This window comes from Macadamia integrifolia, chromosome 7 (genome assembly GCF_013358625.1).
Source record: "Macadamia integrifolia cultivar HAES 741 chromosome 7, SCU_Mint_v3, whole genome shotgun sequence".
NCBI classification, from domain to species: Eukaryota; Viridiplantae; Streptophyta; class Magnoliopsida; order Proteales; family Proteaceae; genus Macadamia; species Macadamia integrifolia.
Window position 1 is genome coordinate 11,484,979 of NC_056563.1, and position 26,683 is coordinate 11,511,661.

General features: G+C 35.3%; 1 protein-coding gene across 2 annotated transcripts; it reads left to right on the plus strand.

Annotated features, from left to right (window-relative positions):
* The first annotated feature begins 8,279 nt into the window (after nt 1-8,279).
* LOC122083115 (pyridoxal kinase) lies at nt 8,280-24,009 on the plus strand. 2 transcript variants are annotated; one of them, XM_042650806.1, is made up of 13 exons: nt 8,280-8,663; nt 8,860-8,953; nt 9,117-9,221; nt 10,090-10,173; nt 10,907-10,980; nt 11,953-12,017; nt 13,157-13,220; nt 16,498-16,563; nt 17,940-17,996; nt 21,146-21,190; nt 21,308-21,361; nt 23,340-23,483; nt 23,665-24,009. In XM_042650806.1, the coding sequence occupies exons 1-12, from the start codon at nt 8,301-8,303 to the stop codon at nt 23,478-23,480; spliced, it is 1,212 nt and encodes a 403-aa protein (XP_042506740.1). In that variant the 5' UTR covers nt 8,280-8,300; the 3' UTR covers nt 23,481-23,483; nt 23,665-24,009. The 2 variants fall into 2 exon arrangements, with proteins under 2 accessions (XP_042506740.1, XP_042506741.1); XM_042650807.1 differs by having other exon boundaries at nt 10,919-10,980.
* Nucleotides 24,010-26,683: the final 2,674 nt, after the last annotated feature.

Genomic DNA, 26,683 nt, shown 5'->3' on the forward strand with positions numbered 1-26,683 from the left:
ACTGTTGAAAATGCCCCCAAATGTAAATAGGCCAATTTTATCAATTTTGACCCAGAAACCCGCATCACATACTAAGGATGTATCAAACCACTCAATGCATACCAAGTGGCTCTGTTATCTTATCGGTGACACTGGACACTGCTATATCATCATTTTCATACACGTCACTCAAACTGGCCATGTCATCATCATCACGTGGCCAGGTTGCCAATAAGGGCAACCATAAAACAACAATAAGTGGGTCCCACAAAAAGTGCATCAATGGTTGGTTATTAGTAGTTGATCATGAAGCAATTTTTTGAGATATGTTGATAAGTGTAAAAAGGAAGGAAGCAACATTAAAGACAAGCCTAAACCTACCCAAGACAAGTAGCGAACATGTGATTAACCAAACTGGAAAACATTCTATGATTCGATGACTTCAAAGCCTGTGTGGATCACATTACTAACAACTACATTGCCCTGCTCTCATGGGCTCATTGCATGCATGGTCACCTGACTATCTCAAGGCCAACAGTCAAACTTAAGAGACCTCAAAATAATTTTTTGGGTTAGTGTTAGATAGGGAAATAGCCACGTGTACTACACCAACCAATCCAAGCCAATTCATGAGGGGGACCCACCACCTGACAGTAAAGAGTCTTACATATTGAAACGGCTGGAAGCTTTCTTTTGTTTCTTCTATGAAGTGTGGACTTGCCCTAAGATGACAAGAATCCAACCCTGTATCCACTGGCAGTTTGTGAAACTGTCAAGTCACAATTTTAATCTTTGTCATGTGTCTGTGGATTAATTAGTGGGCCTAGGGTATCTTCCAGGTCAGAAATGGTCCCACTCATCATGGAATGGATAAAAACACCACGTGGGTAAGTAGTACTCTCTTTCAAAAAAAAAAAAAAAAAAAGTACGTAGTACTCTCAAATAGGGTGCATTACGTCACTCCACCTCACCTTGCTTGTCATCTTACTTAAAAACTGCCTAACCTAAATAATATTAGGTAGAGGTTTCTGTCAGAAAAAAGTATGCACAGAAGCATTAATAGGAATTCTTAAAAAAAAAAAAAAGCATTAATGGGAATAGAATTTTTCATAAAAAAATAGCGATGATCATGTAAAATTATATGAACCCTCAATTATTGGGTTTTTTTTCCTGTCAGATGGATAAAATTATGTGGGCAAGAGATCGAGATCATTGCCCATGAATAAGATTTTTAATTCACTAGAGATGGGGCCATAATTGTATGCGCCTTGATCTATATGCATAGAGCCCACGAGAGTCATGTGACCAAGTGTTTTTTCCCCCAAATTATATTTAATGGGTACAAAAGAATACCTTAGATCTACTTAAGAAGGTGATGTGGATATGCTGTTAAACATTTAATGTCCATTCAACTTTTTCTTTCTCCTTCTCTTCCTCTTTCAATATGTTTATTAAGTATTAATTCTTTATATTTTCATTAAGAAAAAATAAATATTAGTTTTTTATTTAAATATATATTTTTTAAAAAATTTTTAATGATCATGATGAACCTTCATTGTGAACTTGAAATCCTCTAATAATGAGTGAATTTCACATTTAATTTGAATGAATTCTTCAGAGATCAAGAATTAAATGGCCTTTTGAGTCTCTTCTTTTGAAGAGAAAATAAATAATAATCACCCTCATCATTTTGGTAAGCAAAGAGACATTAGAGAGTAGAGACACTGGTTGGTATTTTTTTCTTAGACAAAGCTTGTCTTATCCGAATTCATAATCATCCATAAAAATATCTTGTCCGCATTGTTCTGCTTGTGCCAATTGGATGGATAGGACCACCACTTGATGGATCACAAGTGAGATTCCATGACCAATTGATCCAATTGTATATTAGATTTTTCTCATTATGTTTTATGCAAATTACATAATTACCTATTTTTAGGGTTTTCTTTACAAAATTACCCAACATATGTTTCTATTAATAAAAATACATTATTTTGGGTTTGGGTTTATAAAATTACCCAATCTATAGTAAACGTAAGTTACTATAGTCAAAGCAGCTTTGGGTAGTTTTGTAAACCCAAACCTAAAATAATGCATTTTTGTAAACTGGAACATAGATTGGGTAATTATAAAAGGAAACCCAAAAGTAAATAATCATGTAATTTTTTAAAGTCTTATTCTTGAAATTAGTTGAAAAGTTTTTAAAGGTCTTATTTACTAGCACCTCAAACATCGAATTGTTACTTAGTAGGGCAGCTGGACAGCAACCCCAACCTACTTAGACATTAGTAGGGCCAACGGTTAATTACCTACTTTTATGCATATACATTCAAGTATACATGCGGCAAAGTTAGATTCCACAATCTCCTCTATTAGGACTCAACTTTTCAAATTAAAGCTGTGACCACTAAGTTAAGCTGGTGTTCTACCTTGCTCTATCTCTATCCTTCATGGACTGTGAAGTGTTTTTCATTTGCCTCATAGGTAAAATGGCAGACACATCCATTCCTAAATATCCCCAAAACCCGAAATTTACCTTTGGAGAATGAACTTGGAATTTTGACATAGGTTGTGGACTAGGTTAAGCTGGTGTTCCGTCTTGTCTTGCCTTATCTTTATCCTTCATGGAATGTAAAGTGTCTTTTCAATTACCTTATAGGGTCAGGTAAAAAGGAAAGACACATCCATTCCTAAATATCCCCAAACCCCAAACAGGCCTTTGGAGAATGAACTTGGAACTTTGACATAGGTTGTTGGCTGGTTATAGCCATTTGGGAATTGAATGGCTGGACCATGGCTAGCTATTTGGGAGGGAGTACGAGACCGGCTGACACAAAGCTACACATTAGTATATTATATATGAAAGTTATAGGAAAAGATCTTTTCATAGCCAAAGTTGGTGAAAAATGCATGTTGTGACCTAACCTAGGTGGGTAAATGCGTAAATGGGTAAACAAGGAATGTAAGAGTTTCTATCTTTACCTTACAGGTTTAATTTGGTGGGAAAGCAATGCCAACCCTAACCCTCCAAAGTAGAAGTTTGGTAAGATAGGCATACAGCTACCCATTGCCATCCCAACATATTTACTTCGTTTTTGCGTGCCACCCAAACTATATTTATAGCAGATTTTGGGTCACACATTGCCACTCTAATTAGCTGAACAAACTTTCAACTAGCATTTTTTGAGTGTTGCTGTGTTGGTGTTGTTTTTTTTTTCTTTTTTTTTTTTTTTTTTTTTTTTTAAATTTCTGTTTGCTTTCTCTTCTTATGGCAATGTCGAAGATGGAAAAGTAAACTAATTTTTGGTGCATTATTTTTCGTTTTTCCTATTCAAGGATGCTTGGATGATAAATCTGTAATTTATTCTTCATTTCTAAAAGTGGTAATGTGCTTCAATGGTATGGCGTGTAGTCTATTATTATGAAAACTTGGATTCAAATTCTCCCACCTTCATTTTGCACCAAATGCTTTCCTAAGGCCATGGTGAATGAAAATACATTCACTGCGATGCTTCATATGGGCATGAAGATATCAACAAGGAATTTTGAGAAAAATATTAATACCCTATAAGGGTTTGTGAACCTTCCACCCAGTAAAAGAAAAACTTCTCTTATGTTTTATTTCAACTTGGAAGACACAAACATAGACAAATCTGGTCTGGTAAAAGTATTTCCAGGTTCATTTCACCATCCAATCGAGTAAGATCTTAATCATATCTTAGTTGTAAACTCGTCCAATTTTCCAAGTTTTGATAGAGCACATTGGACGTCTTGTAAAAAAAAAAACCCCCATATTGGAATTTAGTCAATTTTGATCTAATTTCTATGAATTTTAAGGTCATATACCTAGATGGATTGTTCCAACCAAATTAATTTAAAATGTATGGAAAAGAATGGTTTTTGGAAAAATGTAGAGCCTCGGATGGGTTCTTCAGGTTATGGGCTTGGCTATTTGGGTGTTGTTAATTCTAATAAATTGCAATTTAAAAGTGAAACTCCTGCTTTGAGAGACAAGGAAAACCAATGGCAAAGGTTTGGGCCTAAATGACCAGCTCGAATAAGCTCAAATAGGTTTATTTGAACGGCCCACGTATTTACCACACATCCCATTTCTCTTGTAACCCTAAACAACCATAGACTTTGGGTGAAAAGAAGTTGAAAGTTTTAACTTGTCCACAAAAAAAAGGAATTAGAGAAATTAAAAAAAGGTTTTCATGGGTGATCGGTGAAGTTGGTGCAAGTGTCTTTCTCCACGAAAGCTCAAGAATTCTTCATAATTCAAACTTGAAGAAGACAAAGAAGAGGTAAAATTGGCATTCTTGGACGCTGCCATTGGGACTCAACAACTACTTAGAAGCTATTACTTTTGGGTTGCAGAGCGGCAGAGACTGAGCTTGATTACCTGCACTCTTAATCGCAGATAACTTGGCTGAAAGATACTTTGAATCTGATCAACTGGAGAGAGATGAAACACACGATTTACGATATGCAAGTTGTTTCGCCTGGTCGCCGCAAGGTCCTGCAGGTCGTTGCAAGGTCGCCGTTGCTGATGCCACTTTCGTTGCAATGAACAATCGCTAGTAATCCAACAGTGGCGTTTTGAGAGCAAGGTAAATTAGGTCTTGGAATGGGGTCCAAAACCTATTGATTTGGGTAAAGAAATATTAACTTATTGTAAGGGTACTTTTGATACTTCGTATTTAATAAGGACATTTTGGTATTTAAAATAAAATATAATTGTTGACATCAGCAAATAAGGTATATTCCTTAACAGTGACTGACGGTAGGAAGTCTGAGTATAATTTGGTGAAATAAATGGGGTAGTCTTATAATTGTGGCATTCTCTAGGGGTGATGCAGTAAATTTTCCAAATATATATAGTTTTTTCTTGTGTTTTAGATAATATATATTTTTTTTAATTTCAAGATTTATCTTAGCAATCTTGAATTTTTTTGTGTTGCCAAAAAAAAATATATATATATATATTCTTCTCTTAATTCAAGACATACAAAGCATGATGAGAATTTCTTAAATCAAAAAAATAGAATAATTTTTATACTTTTTCTCTATTAAATAGTTGGTTTTATCCTGGGCCTTCTTTGTTTGGATCTATTAGTTTTGGCCAAAGTTTGATCCCTAAATTTGTTAGGATCTATCGGTATTGGCTAAGTTTTGACACCTATAGTCCAGATCATGACATCTCTATCTAATAATTGAAATAACCATGAGACATGAAAAGACATTCATGCCATAGTTTTTCCAAGTGGCGTCTACCATTGGGATTTGTCACATGTAAAGCCACTTTGTCAGATCTCATATGTGGGATTTAACCGTGCGGTGTCCGCAACATAATCTATAACAAAAGTTTTATTAGAATTGACATCACGAAAGGCTTTGTTGAAGAACTGGTGAGAGATTTTTTGGGAATGTGTGAAATAGAAATGTTGTCGACCATAATTTTTTGAAAGAAAGGGGTGTTGTCACCCATACCCCATCTTTTTTATTATTTTGGTACTTGTCATGTACTCAATCATCTTATAACTTGTGTTTACAGTACATTTTCTAGGGATTCCTTTGTTTTATCCAAGCCCTAGCATTGGAAACCCTGTCGATTCCTAGTAAGACATTGTCAAATTCTTTTTTTTTTTTTTGGACAGAATAAGGAATTTTATTAATAGAAGTCAGAGAAAAGAAGTCTCAGCCCATAATTCAAATTTACAAGAGCAAGAGGGGGAGAACCCCACCAAGAGCTGCAAATACCATACATAAAAGCTCCTTTTGCTAAAACATGTGCTTCTTTATTAGAAGATCTAGAAACAAAAGAAAATCTACAAAAAGAAAAAAAATGAATCAAGGAAATGATATCATCAACAACAACTCTTGTTGCCCAATCAATCCCACTACTACCACCATTAATGGCATTAACAACTGCTAACCAATCTGAAAAACATAAGAGGGACTTTAGCCCAAGAAACTGAGCCATTAGAAGCCCATCATGCACAACCTCTGCTTCTAAAACTGCTGCAGAGATCCCTTTGCTGCAACTGCAAGTAACACCAACAAAAACTCCCATGGAATTTCGGATAATTGCACTTCCACTACCATATTTACTTATCTTGTTCCAAGCTCCATCAGAGTGAAGAATGAAATGACCAGGAGAAGAGGAGCATGTATAAACAGCATTCTCAAGAGAACCATCAGAACCTGAACTCGATTATTGAGTGAGCCAAAGTCGACCCTCCTCCACAACAATATAAAATGCACTTCTTGATTTTAAATGCATTGTATCCAAACCTTGTTTTGTTCAGTCGTTTTAATTGAATGAACTTGGTTTTACCAATAAATAAATAAAACGATATATTAAAAAGAGAAAAGGTTGGGTATACTACCGATATCAAGAATGTTAGTACCCATTGTGTCTATCTCTCTCTTCCCTTTTTCTGAAATGACCTTTATATCCTTCCTGAATGATACTCCATCATGTGTTCCTATTGGTGCTATCTACTAGCATACATGATATCGGCGGCATGCCTATCCCTCTCCCTATTAAAAAATAACGTTCTTTAACCCTATTTTAAAATAAACACATATGAAAGATTTCAACCACATGTTAACATTTTTTTTTTTTAAGGGGATGCGCTTCTAGCACAGTGGTGGCAGCAAGCCAATGGAGATATAACGTAAGTAAAGGGATAAAGTGTTCGACTCTTCCCACGCTCTCTATGCAATAGTAGTAGTAGTAGGTAGTAGTATAACAATAAGTGGGCCCATTTGATCCCTTTTGCAGGGTTTTATACAAAAATAAATAAATAAATAAATATTTGTTATTATTGAATGTAGTTTTGATTGTATTTATTAATCTTTTGTTTTTTTTTTTTAATATTAATTTTCTTAATCTTTGAGTCCAGCTTAACTTGCCCACTACGTCAACGTGTATCAACCAAATTTTTTAGAAAACTTCGACAAATTTTCCATGGAGTCATGGACAGGTCACAATCCAATCCCCATGCAAGAGAAGTCAAAGTTTGCTTTGACCAAGATCTTCAAGTGGCATTTAAAAAAAAAAAACGTGAGGAAAAAGAAAAGAAATTCATTGAATATGAAAATTGATTACATCATCTAAAGAATTAGGAGCCAAAAAATTTGTTCTTAACAAAGCACCATATCATTAGATAATCTGAGACAAAAAATTAGAAAAAAAAAAAATTCATAAACATAAAAAAATAGAGGAATAAAACTCTAAGGCCACGATTTGGTGTTAGCATCCGTTATCAAGTTATGTAGTTTTGTCGAGTCACTCCATATTTGAACAACTTTCCATCTATTTCATTTGACTTGTGTTAATCTCACGAGACGGCCTCTTGAATTTGCTTTAACACAATTTCTTGTCGTCATGTAATTTGTGTTAATAAAAACTAGATTTCTTTTAAAAATGATTCCATGTGTCCATTCCAAAACGTCATTATTGATCCTACATACTCTCGGTAGAAACCTTTTTAAAACGATGTGACATTTCTTACCTGCGGATGGAGAGATCATGATTTGAATCAGTCGTATATATGTCAAATTTCGAAGTCTAATTCTATTAAGACCTTCCCATGTATTGGCATCTACAACTCTTACCATTAAGCTCTACCATGACAACTCCATTGGATGAGCATATACTACACAAATTAAGGATCCAATCTTGCTTTCTTATGGGTCACCAAAAACTACGTATAATGTATGTAGTTCGTGGAATCCGCACTAGTATCAATCATTGATGATATTAATACCTATTGATATCGATACGTATTGCTCAAAGGTTTTTATAGGCCTATCGGGTCGATACTAGATCAAAAAATAATATTTTTTTCACAAAAAAATCTAGGGTTCAAATTGATTCAATCATAGTGTATCAGTCAAGTACTGATATGGGACACAGTCAATATGTCCGATTTGATACCAATTCCTAAAACCATGACCTAATTTTTAGGTATCCATGGCTGAAAATATTCTAATATGTTTCATTTTAAATGCTAGTAATTAGTTTCAATCACAATTTTCATTAAGAAAAATTCGGCATCATCTGTCTGTGTATATGTGAGGATCAAATACTAGATCCTTATTACTATATTTAAAATTTAGATTTTGTACACGTACTTTAACCTAAACATATATTTTATGTGCCAACACCTGTACCTTTTATTTTCATAAATGCCCATATTTACCCTTTAAATAGCAATAAAATGGGACAAAAATTTGCACCCTGAGTGTACCTTCTCCTGAACGTACAGGGGATCTTAACTTTACTCTTGTAAGCCATCATTTTTGTGGGACCCATGATCCATCCTCCTTTTATTGGCCATGATCCATCCTCCCTTTATTGGTCGGCGGCTCCCGTAGGGAGTGCTCCACAGTACACCAGCATCCAATCTCTGTGGGACTCTGGGTCCAAAATAGAGTCAAGCGTCAAAGTGGCAGCCTGTGTGCTCCGCAGGGCGCAGAGGCATCCTTTTCCGATTCGTCCTCTGCGTTACTGCTTCGCTCAGTTTCGCCAAACTTACATTGTAAATAGGATTCTAACCGTTCAAAATCGTTGGTCGTGGAGCTACAAGGAATCGTCAATGGCGCCGCCGATCCTTTCTTTAGCTCTGCCGTCGGAAACGGGTCGAGTTCTTAGCATTCAATCTCATACGGTTCAGGTATTATTATTCGTCGTCTCTGTTTACTACGATTGTTCTCTTTCCTCTCATTATTATTATTATTATTATTATTTTTGGATGAAGAATTTTGAGTTCAGGCATTTCTTCTTTTTGATTGACTTGGCTGTTGTAATTTATAATCGGTTTTATACAGATTATTGATATGGATATTAAAATTATTGGTTTTTAATCTTAGGGATACGTTGGCAACAAATCTGCTGTGTTTCCTCTGCAATTACTGGGCTACGATGTGGATCCAATCAATTCAGTGCAGTTCTCTAACCACACAGGCAAGCAGCTTTATATCACTTCATTCCAACAACCTCAAAAACTAAAGAGGCCTTATATACGGGGCGGGCTTATCTGTCAATCTATACAAGTTCATGACTGCATGAAATCCTTGCTTGGATGTATTGCAGGTCATGGTCTAATTTAAAAAAGGGATTTTTGCAGGATACCCAACGTTTAAAGGCCAAGTGCTGAATGGGCAACAACTGTGGGATCTAATTGAAGGCCTTGAAGCTAATGATTTGTTGTTCTACACTCATTTATTGACAGGTAAATTTTATGGCTTTGGGGCTTTGTTTGTTGTTGGTCATGTTTGCTGCTATATTTGAATTTATTAGTCAATCAGTTAATCGGACGGATGTAATAAAATGATAAGTATAAGGCTTGTTATTTGTCATAATGCTTGCCCTTCTTGAGGACAACCATGACTTTTCATTCCGTACTTACAGAAATTGAGGCCCTTGTGTTGGCAATTTAGAATGGACAAGAATCTAGGCTAGGCTGTCATCTCTTCTGTCAAGCTGTTTGCTTCCATTGATGATCAATTTGATGTGAAATTTATTAACTGTTATTATAGTAATTTGGAGTCATTAACTAGTGATTCTGTGAAAATGAGGTATGCTAATTGCTGTCATACCAATTGTTCTTTAACTCATTATCTTATGCTTTCTAGAGATTTTAATATGTTCCTTGGGTCATGGTGGGTGCTCAGTCCGTGAGTGCATGAAAATAAATACCATAACATTGTCTTCTTCAAATGTAATTTGACCTGCAAATCGCTTCTAAGCTACCTTGCATTTATTATCAAATGTTTTAGTGTATGTACAATGCAATCCTCTGTCTTAGTTCTTTGTCAAAGTGGCCTCTAATTTTCATGTCCATGAATGACATTATTTTTTAACACTTTTGGCATGATGTTAATCAACGGTTACAATAAAGTGATGTTCCACTTCAAATTTACTCAGAGTTTCCTTAATGGTTCTGTTTTTTTACCAATCAAATATAATTTCAATCCTGGTAGAACTTGTCTGCCTCTAATAGAAATCCATATTGTGTGATTGTTGTTGAATCACAAATTTTTTTTTTGGCAACTCTTTTTCCATTTCTTATCCTGATACCTGATTTGGGGTATTTGCAGGTTATATTGGTTCAGTTTCTTTTCTGGAGACTGTATTGCAAGTTGTTAATAAACTGCGCTCGGTCAACCCGAAACTTACGTATGGTAAGTAGATGAATCATTCATTGCAGTGGTCCTTTCATTGAGAAATTTCGGGGTATTGCCCTACTTAAAAATGGATAGGTTTTAGGTGGTAGTCTAGGTTCCTGAAGGATTGATGGTCTTTCTATAAACAATGAGTATAGAAGTTTGTATTCATTTTCTTGTCTGAGGAATACATTTCAACAGTGCCTAAGCCATAGCACTCCTTCTGTACTAAATATAGAGTTTGTACTCTACCAATTTAGTCATTGATGTGACTGAGGAGTATTAAGTACGAAGGTGAAGGTCTAGGTATGGATGTGGGCTCGTGCTTTACTTCTGCCTTCTAGTTTGTGTTCTGTTCATTTCTTTTCCCAGCATTGTTAACCCTTTTTCTTTGTAATAAAGTTTTGTTCTATCACTCAGTAAAAAATAAGCTATTTTCATAATAAACTGTTTTTTATTTAGTCCTATTTATATTTGGCTACTTAATCACATAAACACCAACTCCAAAAAGTACCCCGAGTGGGCCTCACAACAGGAAAAACCAAGTATGGCCTGTAACGTTTTTCACACCATATCTTTTTTTTAGAAAGACACTAAGCACGTAACCACATTTTTATCTGCTTTCGCATTTTGGATTTGGTTAGTGGTAGCTCTAACTAACAATTTTGTAGTTAGTCAAAGACACAAAATAGTTAATGATGTAAGTACAAAAGTTATAATCTCATGACTGAATGGGGGATTTCATTTATAGTCTGTGATCCAGTGATGGGTGATGAAGGAGAGCTTTACATTCCTCAAGAGCTGGTATCTGTTTATCGAGAGAGGGTGAGTTTTCTCTTTCTCCTTTTGCAGCTTTCCTGTTTTTATCGTTGCTGTTTTTTTTTTCTTGATGAAAATTAGTCATAACATGGTAATGTCAATGTATAATGTGAAGAATATCTTATTTTCTTTTTCCATGGGTACTTCTTAATGTTTCCATATCTCGGATTCTTGGAGCTTTTTAATATTAACTGTTAAAACTCACTAAGATTCATTCCAATTACTTAGCGTAGCCAACTGTGAATCCTGTTCTGCCTGTCATTTCTGTTGTTAATAGTTGTTTCTGTTTTCCAGTGTGCCTAGATACTCTGTTTACATTAGGAATTCTCTTCATTCATTTTTTTTTTTTTACTGTTGTCCCTTTTGAATTATTTTATTAAGAAACCATAAGAGCTTATTTACCATATAATTTAATAGTGTGTCAATCAAAAACTTAGGGATACACAGTAGACAATTATGTCTGGTATGCTTTCACATTTGTGTTGATCCTTTGTACGGATTAGAGTCTGGTCAATAGTTATACGCACCTACCATTATTGTCATTGTCATTGTTTAGATCCTTTGTAGGGTTCATCAGTTCAGCATTCTGAATTCCATTTTGGTTGTCAACCAGTAAGGCCTGGGCTACCCACTCTCATGTCCTGAGACATCAGAGGCTTTGAAATGTTGATCAGTCAATGATTTACATTCTGAAAAGCATTCAGATTGCTCTGATTGGTTTATTGAGAAGCACATTGATATACAATTATTGTAACATGATAAACGATTATCAGACAGTTTTTTTTTTTTTTTCGTTAGATTTTTCTGAAAATGCCATTTGAGAGTATCGAAGTTGTTGTTTTGGGCATTGATTGCTGGACATGAATGATTCTCCAATAGTTCCCAAGTGCTTCGTTTAGAAAAGTTCATAAAGAATTCAGTCATCATGGTTGAAATAAGTTTTTTGGTTTGGTGATTTGTAACACTCTGCATGTTCAGGTTGTTCCCGTGGCTTCGATGTTGACTCCTAACCAATTTGAAGCAGAACTATTGACAGGATTGAGGTACTATTGCCAAGTATTAATATTATATTTTTCTCATTCTACGCAAGAAATTTTTTTTCTTTGTTTCATGCCATTTTCCTTTAGCATTTCTTTTCTTATTATGCTTTTTATCCTCAACTTTGTTCCTATCCTCCAATAGATAATTTTAAATGATACTATTAGAAGCATCCAATTGATTATAAGGATTTTATAGCACAAGTTTTGTGGTTTTTATATATCCTTGAGTTATTTTTTGTAACCAATAGAGTGTAATGGAGATGTTTAATGATCCAATTAATTGCTCTATGTGGCATTATAGTCTTATATTTCTCTTGTTCATGGTTTTCTCAAGTTTCATATTGGAGTTATTTTCTACATCAAACAATATATAGTCTTGGAATTGGCTAGCTCTGCATCACAATATCCTATTTTATCTTCAAGGCTTTAGTTCATCTATGGAATTTGGTGAAGTTTGGAAAATAGGATGATTGTTAGCCTTATTTTTGCCATGTAGTGTAGCCCTGTTGAACTGAAATTTGTCATTTGAGCAGGTGGAGGTGGGGTTCAGTGGTTTCTCTTTTTGGGTGCTGTGTAATTTTCTTTGTGGCATATCCCCTCCAATAGGACTGTCCATCCCACTACTTTGCTTATTTTTTAATTTGGAAACAGCCTCTCCTGGGAAGCAGTGGGTAAGGCTGCGTACATTTGTCCCTCCCAGACCCTGCAGTAGCGGGAGTCTCGTGCACTGGGTTGCTCTTTTTATGCAATTAAAACTTACATAGAAAAGATGGTTGAATTAATGTGATTTAAAAGGTAAATAGTAAGACAATTTGGTAGGTTTTGTACTCATTTGTTGATTTATGTGATTAATTGATGAAGCCAGCCAATCCTAGAGGAATGGTTGGGAATAGATATTTAATTAGTAATGGCGTTCATCAGGTAATACAGTTGGCTTTTGTTTAGTCATTAAAGAGTTCTACTTTGAACAGATATTCTTTTCTAGTTGTATTTAGAACAGTTTGTTGTGGAGTTCACAGCATAATTTAATAAAACAAATTTAGATTTTATGCATTTCAATGAAACGTATATTCTCAGTTAGTTATTTATAAGCTTGCCAAATTTTGTGCTTGTATCCTAAGATTATTGTTGTGTATGCAAAGGATTACTTCTGAAAGAGATGGCTTGGAAGCTTGTAACATTCTTCATGCTGCTGGACCTTCAAAGGTCAGGTTATGCACATCAATCCTTTATTGCTTTATGCCAAAATGTTTTTAGAATTACTAAAACAATAAAAGGGAAACATGTCTTGGTGACCGATACTTCTTTTGACTGTCTTTTGAATTTCCTATTTGGTATTTATATCTTTTTCTTTCTTTTATTTTTTAAAATAGATACACTGAACAGTAGAGGGTCATCTTATTTGATGGTTGTTTAGTTAATTACATATTACCATTAGTTACAGCCTTACAGGTGATCGTTTATGCCTTTTGAATCACGCTTGTGTTGGTGTACAATGTCTTGTATTTCAATGCAGTTTAATCCAGGAAGTACTGGTGCAGCGCCTTGACAGGCAGGACGGCGGTCCCACTAGCCGGTTAGCGGGCCATGGGGTTGCAAGGGGGGCAGGGGGCGCCCCCCGCTCGAATTTTGAATTTTTTATTTGAGGGCAATTGTGTACTTTCCGGATTAGGGTTTTTCGCTATATATTTGTAGCGAGTGTTTCTTTCTCTGTAATGCCAGCAATACTGAGAGGTGTGAGGACGAGCCCTGTAACCCTATTCTCCATTGATAGTGAAGCAGGACCTCATCTCACCGGGGACGTAGGCAACCCTGCCGAACCTCGTAAAATCCGTGTGCGTTGTTTGTTATGTTTTTCCATTATCTTCTGCATCATTTTAGGGTTGCGTTTCTATAGCTTGGTCCTATCCTACAGCCAAGGTTCAAGGTATCGGGTTTCGACCCTTGGGGAGACCAAAATTTCGGTGGAAACCTAGGAAATTTCGAGGAAACCATGGAATTTTTCTCGGTTGGGTGGAAACTTTGGTTTTAACCCCCAAAATGTATTTTTTTTCCTGATTTTTTGTGTGCGTCCTATTTTAGGTATTTCCAACACATTCACATAATTAGTTTTAGAGAAAAAAGACAAAGTCATACTTGTGAGGTGAACCAAAAGTTTGGTAATGTACGTTGATGTCGTTGAGTTGTTGGTTGAAAGTCTGAAACTATACTATATAAGTACATAGTCTACAATCTACATAAGTACATAATACATAATACAAAGGATCCAAAATAAATAATAAATTACATTATAATGAATTATCTCTGAACACTCACCAGTCAAGTGGCTCAACACTCAACATTCAACATTCAACCTTCAATACTCAACACTCACACTCAACACTCAACTAACATATAAAAAAATTTACATCATTCTACTATATTTAAAACTATATTCTATAAAAAAAAATGATTTTTGGGGAAGATGGGACTTACCTTTTTGGTCCAAGTTGCCTTCTTTAGGTAGATTTTGCAAGATCCAAGCTTAGATTGAAGTTTTTTGGGCACAAGGGGGAAATCTTGAGTGTTTCCCCAAGTTTCCCACTTCACAGAGAAATAAATAAGGGGAGAGGTTCGAATTTTTCATTGTATACAGGGGTCTGGTTCGACCCAACCAACTGGTTCAATAAAAATTTCCCACATTTCAGTCGAAACGTGGGAATTTTCGTCGAAACATGTCGAAACCTTTTGAAACCTGTGACTTTTTAAAGTCACAGGCTATATGGTATCGGAGTCTTGGGATACCGTCGAAATGTGGGAAATTTTGATGGTATCGGTGGAAACCTTGAACCATGCTTATAACCAATTACTTAAAAAAATTAATCTCTTTCCATCTAAAAAAAGTGCAACTCAGTGCATGAGTTTCCCACTACTGCAAGGTCTAGAAGGGACAAGTATACGTAGCTTTACCCCTTGCTTGGCAGAAGAGTGTTTCCAAGTTTTGAACCTGTGACCAACATGTTGCAATAGTGCAACTTAACTGTTGCACCACAGGCTCGCCTACAATCTATTTCCATTTGATCTTTCTTTTTCAATTTTGTTGACTTTTTTCAATCTGTTGGTATTCACAATCATATGATAAAACAAAACTCTTTATTTGTCCAATTCAGATTTCTTGAAAGTGTAATGCCTTATGAAATTCATTACTTGAATTACTACTTCAAGTTATGTCATGAAAAACTTGGTTTATTTCTTTCCCTTGAAGTTCTATATGAGGATGTCTTCACATGTATAGGCATCTTCAACAAGAACATGTATGTAGGTGCCTGATGTGGCAACTAGCAATTGGCAACTGGCAACCTTAAAACCCTGAAATGCTGACATGCATGCACTTATGTATCCTATGACAATCACTTAGGTTTGCCTTCCATGTCGTGTCATTACATAATGTATTTTTTTTCTTTCCTCCGAGTCTCTCTCTCTTATTTTTTATTTTTTAATTTTTTACAAAAGAAAAAAGTACCAGAACTATCTGGCATAGTTGTCATATCACCAAAGTGACGCCAAGGCTCCCAAGGCAAGCATCATGCTTCTGGTACATTTTCGATGTTCAAGTTACTTTTCCTTCATCTTTTGCATGCCTCTTGATACATGAGGTAATAGGCTGCCTTGGCGCCTATTTGATGCCATGACAACTTGTTGTCTAATAGTAGAGACACCAAGTCTTTGACACGTGGATATTGAGAAAAAAAAATAATAGGTGTTATATAGACCAACTCCTATTAATGTTGTAACCACTGTATGTTCTGCTACATACTTACATGCTATAGGTTCAGACCGAAGTTAGATCAATAACACCCTTTTAGGCTGCAGGGATTGTATTTGATGCCTCTAGGTTATTGTTTTGATGGAGAATAGGTGCTTTTTAGGGGGTAGTTATGGAATAAGTTGCAATCTGTAATGCCCCGGCTCTATTAACCGTGCACAATATTGTCCTCTTTGGCCCATGGGCCTCAAGGCTTTAAAACGCGTTGTGCCATGTCAAGGAGGCTAGAGGTTATTAACTAGTCCAGGAATCTCTCCCTAGGCGATGTGGGACTAAAATTTGTACACCCTCACCGATCTCGCAAACCCCCTGGTACTTGCCGTATTCTTGGTGGGGACACCTTACCAATCTTCCAGGCGGGTCTGGTACATGCCGTATTCTTGGGTCGTCACACCATCAACATTCCTCTTCCCTTTAACTGTCACATCCTCTGAGAGTGACAGAATATTGTATGCCCAACTTGTCCTTGATGAGGATTACCAATCACCACAGCTAAACTTTGCCTGGGAACACCTTTTCTCCACAAAGCATCTGATAATCATATGTACCGAATCAATAATTTTGTCAAAGAGCTGCATTCTGTATAACTTATTCTGGGTACCACAGATGAAATTCTAAAGGCTCCATTGCTTCTTCTTTTTATTCTATACATTAATTTTTGGATTTTCTTTTTTTCAGGTTGTGATAACAAGTGTAAATATTGGTGAATGTTTACTCCTCATTGGAAGTCATAAAAAATCAGAGGTATACTTGCACATTGAAATGAAAAGCTATTGTTTGTTAGTTTTAACCTAGTGCTGGAACCTGTTAGAGAATTACAAGGAGAACCTCCTGAGATGTTGGACTTCATAAATTTGAATCTATAGTGATAAAATATTGTTTAGACACAAACTTGAAATATGTGGTCACGATAAATAATAGGAATTTATCTAATGATCATTATTTATTTTATCAGCCAAGCCCAACCTTAGTTGTTTCTATATTGATCTTTAGCCTCCCCCTTCCCACCTCCTTCTATGTAAATGTCATTCTTCTTGAAGCGTGCTTTTTTTTGGGTAGAATTATTGAAGCATGCTTTATGTATATGCTTGATGGGAACAGTCAGGTTTACTTTCAGCAGGTGTTTGTATCATATCTATATGCACATAATTTCTAATTAGGAACATGTATCTGCGTCTTTATTGAAGTCTTTTTACTTTTTTTATTTTTATCATATTTATTTTCATTGTATTCATATCTATATTCAGATCAAAATTATACTTTTCAATTTACTTGAATCTATTATGTTACTTGACCTGTATGGTCTTAGAAACAGATGCAAAGGTTGTTTTAAGTGAGTTTTGGTTATTAGCATGTTTGGAAACAAGCAAATATATTCAGTTTTACGATCATTCAATGGGATCCAATGGATAGAATCATTTTTTACTGAGTAAAACACAAAAAACATACAGTGATTACTGATTAATTGGATTCAATTTCCTTTAGCTTAGCAATTAGTCGCCAATGGACTTGATCTTACAGTTGACCTACTGTTGTCACAGTAAACGAGTATCATGCTCTCTGGACTTTTGAAGTGAAATGTTTGAGATCATGTTAATCCAAGTGAGATGTGAATATATATATCTCTTGAACTCATAAAATATGGGAGCAATAGATGATGCATTCAGGAGCAAGCTCTATGTGAACAATTTAGTTCCTGGTTTTATCCTGAAATTAGAGAGAGAAAAAATTGAAAACACAAATCTATAAAACACAATAGCTGTTCTGTTGAAAAAGGACAAGTTTTTTTTTTTTTTTTTGCTATGAAATATGAGTTTACTTCTGCTGCTTAAACCTTCTTTTATAAAGTTTTTTAATTTTAAGATTTTCTCATTCCACTATACTTATTCTTAGAGGGCTAAGTTGGTTAATTTTTTTATTTGGTACTACCTTAATCCTTGTACACATTGTTTATCATGAGGTTTCTAATTGCTTATGGCTGAATTCCAATGTGTTTTTTAAAATCCATGTTCTGATCTTAGAGGCAAATATATTGTTGGTCTTGTATGAATGAAAGAAGTAACTTTGATCCATCATCAATGATTGAATAATTATTTTCATTGACTACATGATTATTGCAGGGTCAACCTCTCGAGCAATTCAAGATTGTGATACCCAAAATTCCTGCATATTTTACGGTAAGTCGTTTTTTCTTGTGCAACTTAAGATTCTTTTCGATTGCTAGAGATTGACCAGTAACTTCTTCAAGATAATAAATAATTTTATCCTAATTTTGGATTGGTAGTATGTGTTTATTTTTCTGTGAAGAGTTAAAATTCTGTGCTTCGATTGGTTTTCTTCGAGTCCGTCACTCACTGCTATCTAGAAGAAAGTGAGGTTAATCCTAGTGAGCTTTCCAGAGTTTTTAGCTATGATCAACATGGCTCAAGGTTGGGTCTATTTCTGGGTCTCTAAAGTTTACTTTCTTCCAGTTCTCAGGGCAGCTTGTGATTCGTTTTAGCTTTCTAATGATTGATCTATGCACGGGTACTATTTCAACTTGATGAAATTTAACTGAAATGGTGATCTGTCTTAGGCAGAGGTTTTCTATTGATGGCTGAATGTTTTGTTCGACTGTTTTAACTATGCTTTTCCTTTGGTAGTATTGGAATTTTTATCATGAAGAAAATGAGTTTGGTAATAGTGAGCCCTTCTAGAGCTTTTAGTTATGATTGACTGGCTGGGGAATATCAACAGGTCTGATATATTAAATTGCTAACTCTGATAATATCAATTATCCAGGGTAAGAACTGGTTTACTACTACCTCTGTCCTGCAATAGCTATCCCCTTTGAAAAAAAAAACCCACAAGTTTAAGGAAAAACAATTAAAGCATTAAAAGCGCCTGTTGTTTTCCAAAATTTTCCTTCCATTACTTGTGAAAAATGCTTTTTAAATTGGATAAGTATATATGCAAAGAGATAATAAATGTAAAGTTAATGTTGTCAATATCCTAATAACCTATTACTTAATTTTGCAATTGGAATAGTTGGATAAACAATTTTGGATAGCCAAAAAAAGACAAGGACTATCTTTGTGGATGGGGGGAGTATGATAATCTTTCAAGTTCTGTAAATGAGAATGAAGGTGTTAAAAGAGTATGGTCCAGTTATTATTTTTTTTTTGCTGAATCATGGGGTTAGAGTGCTACAGTTCAATGTTTAATGGCACAATGGTGCGAGATACATAGAGATGAAATCTTGGTGGGCTTGAAATTGTCATCTCTGTTATGTCCATGAGTATCATGATGCTACTGCTCCAGAGAACTGTTTTTTCCTCCTCATCCATCCTATAATGGTACCTGCACTTTGCATATGAATTTGATGCAGGACAGTAAATGAACCCATTCTTGTTTTCTTGTTTGGTAGATCTGTGACTGTGGAGCCATGTCTGACAACTTGCCAGTCTAATCAAGGCCTAGGAGAGGGAGTGGGAGTTCTTAAATCAGTATAACCTTTTGGCTATTAGTTTTTTTCGGTGTTTGCTTTAATAAGTTAATCTTATTTTAAGTTTTAGGTGTTCTCCGTTTTGGGTTAGTTCTGGTCCAGATTTTACTGATTTTAATCTTTTTGTTCTTTTTTCAGTCAAATTTATGGTTAATTTGAGCAATTTTATATTCTAAATAAATGTAGAGCAATACTAAAGGTTTCTTGGATTGTTTTTTCTTTTCAAGTCTTAATTTCAGAATCAGAGCCAAACTAGGACTGGGGTAAGGCTTGAAAAATATGGGTGGCCTTATCTATAGTTATGCTTTTTCTTCTGAATATTTATATGCTGGTATAACTCACTTAGTGGTAGAACAAGGAGTGCTAGCTAATCTTTCTTAGTAGAATCTTAATTCTGCATTAATTTTTATTTCAGAACCCAATGAAGATTGCTATTAGTTTTCCAAATAGAATCCCCATATTATTCTTCAAAATTAGCACCATAAATGCAATTTCTGTTCATGGTACTGTTCCAATTGACCACAACCTTAATCTAATCACCTCCGTCACTCCAAATTGAAACCACATCGTTTTTACATGATGTTTTGCCAATACTATCTATACGTTCCATTAAAATCCTCATTTTTTTAGATATTCCTTCTCTGGCATGTTAGATCAATGAAAAACATAATGTACTATTAATCTCATGCCATGTTTCTAATCCTAACTCAACTTTTCCAACACTCCCATCAAGAGCAGCCTTGGATTCTCTATTTATTGTAGCCAGTGAGATGATGTTTTTTAGTCAATGATGATCCATATGCATTTTCATGGTCATAGCTAGTTCTTCTTGATATCCATATTAATAGATAATGGCTGTGGTCTAGCTTTTGTTATCATATCCTTGAGATCAGATGCTGGTGGGTAGCACTAATAAGCCTTATGTTTGGAGGTGCCATGTTTTTGGGTGCATGGAAAGCTATTAAACTTCATGAACCATACTTTTGTGTTTTTTTTTTTTTTTGCTAACGAAAGGTATCCAAGCTTTCGGCCTGACTAGTCCTGTGGGCCCATACTGACCCCACAACCGCATGAATCGGGTCATACCGGGGTTGAATGAGAACCATTCAACTTTCACTGAAAGTAGTGAAGAGCACTAAACACCCCCATGTGAGTGGCCCAAGGTGTGCCTAATGGGAGTCGAACTTAAGACGTCCAAATTTACGGCTCGTACCAAGTTCGTTGCTCACCAACTGGGCTACCCCCTTGGGTTACCATACTTCTGTGTTAGTTTGCAATATATATATATATATATATATATAATAAATTGAACTCATTGATTTAGTTTTAGAAAATCATTTGGGGAAAATGATTAAACAGGTAGTCACAATCGTCGGTAAATAAGCAAAAAGTGAAAGTATTTTTATATGTCTGTAAGCATTACCAAAATATACAACTGTTTGGATAATCAGCCTTAACATTTAATGACTTATATTTACCTATTTATATTATCTCTTTCATAAACTAGGAGATTGTGCTGGAAAAACCTGCCTTTTTGACCACATGATTGACCATGTGGTCACCTAAAATCTTGGCAGGGAGTTTATAGTTTGTCACTAGGCAGCTTATCAATTTGCTCTTGGCTAAACTGCCTAGGTACTTTGGCTGTGACTTTAACCACCGATCTCATATTTTTTGTAGCTGTTTTATATTGTATCAGATGCATTTGCACGTCTCCTTGATGTAGGAACAATGTATTGGACTAGGAGTCACTCCTCATATTTTTGCTCCTCTTTCCCTCCCCCCTTGAAATGCCATTTTTTTGTGTTTTTCTACTGATGTATATAGTGGATATAATTGCAGGGCACTGGGGATCTAATAACTGCTTTATTACTGGGATGGAGCAATGTAAGAATTCTCATATTTTCTTATCAACCTCAATCCATGCCATCAACTTATCATTAATAGTGAAATATCTAAGTTGTAAGTTTATATCCTTATAGCTTTTTATTTTTGGCTTTTCAGAAATATCCAGGCAACCTAGATATAGCATCAGAGCTTGCAGTATCTAGCTTGCAGGTATGTCTTTTGCTGCTTCTAGTTTGATTTTCCAAAGTATATCCATGCTTGTGCAAGTTTGGAGTTTGGGAATAGATGAATCCCTTTGCTTCTACTGTGCACAATCTTTGGCATGGTGATTGGTATATGATTAATCAAGATGAGTGCTAATAATGTACTGTCAAGGGGCTTTAGTATCATTAGTCCATTCTCCTTTCCTTGTCTCTTGAAATTATGCGGTTCTGGTTGAAACTCCAAACCCTAATGCCCACTGCATTAAGCCCAGCCCGCCACTAGCCTACCAAACCTAAGAATTGTGGGCATGAGGCTGGAGAAATTCAACCAAACCTCCAAGCCTAGCTGAGTAAACCTATATACACTATATCCCCTTCTTTCTGTTCAATCCTTTTTGGGATTTTAAATGTATTCAACTTTTACTTCAATCCTTTTTTCAATTACCTATATACACTATATCCCCTTTGTTGGACTGGCATTGCATTATATGTACCCACCAAAAATGTGATTTTTCCTCACTGGTGCCCTTCCAATTTTAGGCATCAGATGAATGATCCTCTTGTTGGAAAAATCTGCAATGGTTGCTAAAATTGTGGTAATTGAAAGACTCCATTCTAGCATGAGTGGGGCAAAGAGGGATTGTTGATCTTGGGTTTAGGGTTTCAATTGGATTCTTTAGCACACATGGCTACTGGTAGGTCCACCTGATGAACACATATTGAAGAGGTCAAACTACAATTGGCAGTTGCACCAGATGGGTCTGATTGTTATTGTTTTTTCACCTTCTAGGGTATCAGTAATAGCCTTCCTGAACCCACCACATTGCTAATATTAGGATTCCCAACTCGACTTAGGCCTGAAGTAAACCAAAGAGAACCAGATCAAAACAGATGAGACCTGAGACCCAGAATTAGGAGAACCCTTCTAAACTTACTTGAAATCCATACTCACATGGCCCGTGTACATGGAGCTCCCAAATTTTACAATGTTCATGAGGTGGGCACCTACGAGACGAGGCAGAGAAAGACTGGCACCCTTAGTTTCTCAAAGACCATCCTAATACTTACCCTATAAAGTTCATAGCATGCCTGAGGAACAGTGCATGTACCTACTTTAGTGAGCACTACTGCTATCCCTGGGGTAAAGGACGTCCACCTCTCTCTCTATCTCTCTCCATGTCATCCTTGTGTGCTTGGTACAGTGTTTGATTTGTGATGATTCAAGGTGCCTGGGGGATTTCTCAAAAACTATTGAAAATAGTAAGACTTTTCTACTTAATTAGATTCTGGCTTGTAATATTTCTGCCGAATGCGTGCATACAGATACAGTCCCAATTTCAAACCCTGATGCCAAATACTTCAATCCTAGCCTGCTGCCAGAGAACCTTGTCTCTGGTTTCTAACCAACCTTTAAAACGAGTCGAGTAAACCTCTAAGCAAGCTGCGACCTTTTTCTTCCCCTTCATTCCTCTGTCAGATTTTTTTGATATCATGCTTGTTTGTGGACCTATAATTTTCTTTTGGTGTCTTCTATTCTTTCTTTTAAATGCCTAAGCCCACAGATTTAAACCAAGCTACCATCACACCTACTAAATTGTAGTTCAATTTTCATAAACCCAGAGCTGAACTCTTACAAGGTCCAATTTCCCATTTGCTGGCCTAGTGTTACAGAATTATGTACTAAATGTGCTTTCAAAATCTTGTGAGCCAGAGTTTCCCTGTCACTTCCCCATTTCTTTTTCTATTTGCTTCCAGTTATCAATGTATGAACTTCTTTTTCTTTTTTACTTTTTGGGTCAGATACGTCAATGTTAGCAGCCTTTAAGGTGAAACTCTATCATGAGTATAAATGGTTAACATCCATTTTTGGGGCGGACAAGGCGGACAAGTTGTCCCTTTCCCATTTGGGGAATATCGTTGCTCTGTTTGATATAGTCTTTTAAGAACATTGGTGAGACATCAATAACCATTACTAATTTCTGCAGGCCTTGTTACAAAGAACAGTAAATGATTACAAAAGTGCAGGATTCGATTCTCAGTCAAGCAATTTAGAGATCAGACTAATTCAAAGCCAGGACGACATTCGTAATCCACAAGTTAATTACAAGGCAGAGAAGTATACATGAGAGGTAGATTATTTTTCCCTTGCAAATTCATCTGAGGGTTAAGTCCTGAACTCTAAATCATTTTACTTCTGCTGTTCTTGCTCGTCTCATATCCTTGAAAAGCATCACTTGAGTATTTATATGGGAAAATACAGAGCTTTAACCTTTCCCTTTTATTTTATGTTTTTCCTTCCCTCCTATGAAGTTGTACAAGACAAGATAAACAAAGTGTCATCCTTGAAGTCGTGGAGAGCAGAAGTGCGGTTGCCGAGAATTATTCAATGATCCAATGTCTTTGTTTTTTTCTCCACTTATATAGAAAACAAAGGGAATGGTGAATAATTTATTAACGGAAGTTCATAATGTGATTGGTTCTGTACTTTTATTGTTATTACTATTTTCAGAAGAATTTTTCTTTGCTGATAGGGAAGAAAAACAGTGTTAAATTTTTCTTTGTTGCCATTATAAGCTTGTGGTTGATCTGTAGTAGTGCGTCAGGTTGATAGTCGACACTTATTATAATTAGTCATAATCCATCAATCTTTTTGCATGGATCCTTGTGCTCGTTTTTGCTTGGAATCTCCATGTAACCAATCCCATTAAGTTGGGATAAGGTTTTAGATGATTAACCTTTGTGAATTGTTCTAGTTTGATCTCTAATCATATGGTTAAGCTACCCTGTAGCTTGCTCTGTATTAGAAAATCTTTTGCAAACTACTGTTTACTAAAAATTGTAGCTATTTTCCTAGTCTTGGGGTTTTCCCTAAGGCTGTGTTTGGTTGTAAGGGGAATTAAAGGGAAGGAAAGTGAAATTTTCATATTTAAAAAATAAATATATGTAATCATTACCCATGTAATTTTAACATTAATTTCAAATCATTCTATATTTGGCTATAAAATTTCACTTTACTTTGCCTCCAAAACCCTTTGATATAACATGTAAAATATATTATTACTAAATATGGTTAAAAATATTAAGGCTATGTTTGGGTGTAAGAGGAATTAAAGTGAAGGGAAGTGAAATTTTCATACTTAAAAATAAAATATGTAATAATTACCCATGTGACTTCAATATTAATTTCAAATTATTCCATATTTGGTTATAAAATTTTATTTTACTTTGCATCCAAAATCCTTTGTTATACTATGTAAAATAAAAATTACATGTAAAATATATCATTACTAAATATGGTAAAAAACTTAAGTAGTTTATATAATCACATGGGGTAATGATTATAAACATTTTTTTTTTTATAGTATGAAAATTTCACTTTCCTTCCCTTTAAATTCCCATTACAACCAAATGGAATCTAAGTAGTTTATACAATCACATGGGGTAATGATTATAAACATTTATTTTTAAAGTATAGAAATTTCACTTCCCTTCCCTTTAAATTTCTATTGCAACTAAACGGAGTCTAAAGGTTAGATTGGCTGCAAAAGAAATTTACACCCCTTCTCTGTACTTCGTCTAAATGACATTTTTACATCCATTGTTTCAACAATTATGCCCCCTTCCCTAAGTATTGAAGATTCTAACAAGACCTAGTCCATTAGTACCCCTAATGTTGGCTCTGTTATGTGATGATGTCACCTAATAATAAATCTTTAATTGTCAAAATACCTTTCATTCATTCAGGGTGAGGTTACCTCTCTACCTTTTTGCACTTACACTTCAAATGATAGTTGGTATGGTGAATAAAATTTGCAGCCCCATGTGGACAATCCCATGTTCACCTTAGGCAAGAGATTTTGTGCATGGCTATGCATACAATCATTGAATGAAGGATGAGGGTTTACAATGCACCACTTTTATCTCCCTCCAATGATTTGTGCAGTTACGACCGTGCACAAAACCTCTCCTTATTTTTATTTTATTTTATGAAAAAAGTTTTGTAAACCATGTACATACTCGGTAGTCATTTGATCCGTAGATAAGCATGAAATGATAATTATATAATAATATTTATGCTCCAGTAGGATGAAGTTTGACCGTTATACATACATGACCATGTATGAAAAGTAGACTATTTATATTATTTGTTAGGAGAATTTTTTTAGATTATTCAAATGATAATCAGGCGGCGCGTGGAATCCGCAGCCAATTTAAAAATTTTTTTGGGTAAACAAATCCCAAACTCATTTATCTAGTTATGAAAGAATTGAAAATATTTCCTAGTGGACCTAGTGCATAGCACACAGCCTCTGTTTGTACAACATTCCATTCAAAATATGGATGTGATATCTTAAATATAGATTGGAAACTATGATTAGGTATTGACCTTTCACATGTAAATACGTAATAAGAAACATAGTTTTATATAAAAAGAAGTCAACCATTACATGGTAGACCACACCTACATATGGACCAAGAATAGACCCACGGAGGAGTCAATAGGGTCCATAGCCACACTTTTTCGAAAACAAAGAAATGAGGGCAAACAGCAAACCAAGCACTGACGCACTTGAGAGGAATTGATCAAGTGATCAACCCTTAGGCAATTACTCCACTGAGCATTGCAAACCGTCAGACCTAGATCTGACCCAAGTGCGCAAACATGAGTTGACTGTGAATATATATCATTGTCATGGAAAATGATATGATAACGATGTGGATTGGTATGAATTGGTCCGCATTAGATAGTTTTGCCCCTGATTTTTTTTTTTTTTGACAATTTTACTTTGATCCGTATCATTCCATTGATATAAGATCAGCCTGTGTCAATATAAATATAAATCACTCGATACAACCAATCTAATACCGATACCTTAAATCATGATTATTGTGCCAAATAGAAAGGGTATCAGAGATCCAAGCATACTGCATTGTGCTCAATAACAGAAGCAAGGTTTGGATATATGGTGTCATCCTTGAGAACAGCAAAAAATGCAATTCAAAAAAATTAGATTTTCTAAATCACATTTCTATAGGTGTATTTAGAATTAATTCGATAATTTATTTAATTATTATTATTTTTATTTTAAAAAATATTAAATCTCAGAAAAAAACATCTTAAAAATGTTAATAAGATAAAAAATAATTTAATAATATATATATATATATATTTATATAAGGGGCTGGTGTAATGAATCCAAAGACAGAATACCTCCACGGCAATGTTTTTTTTTTGGTAGGATCTCTACGGCAATTGACATCTTCAGCTGTTGGTGGCGTGTTATCTCAATTCTCAAGGGGTATAAAAACCTAAATAGGTTGGACCAGC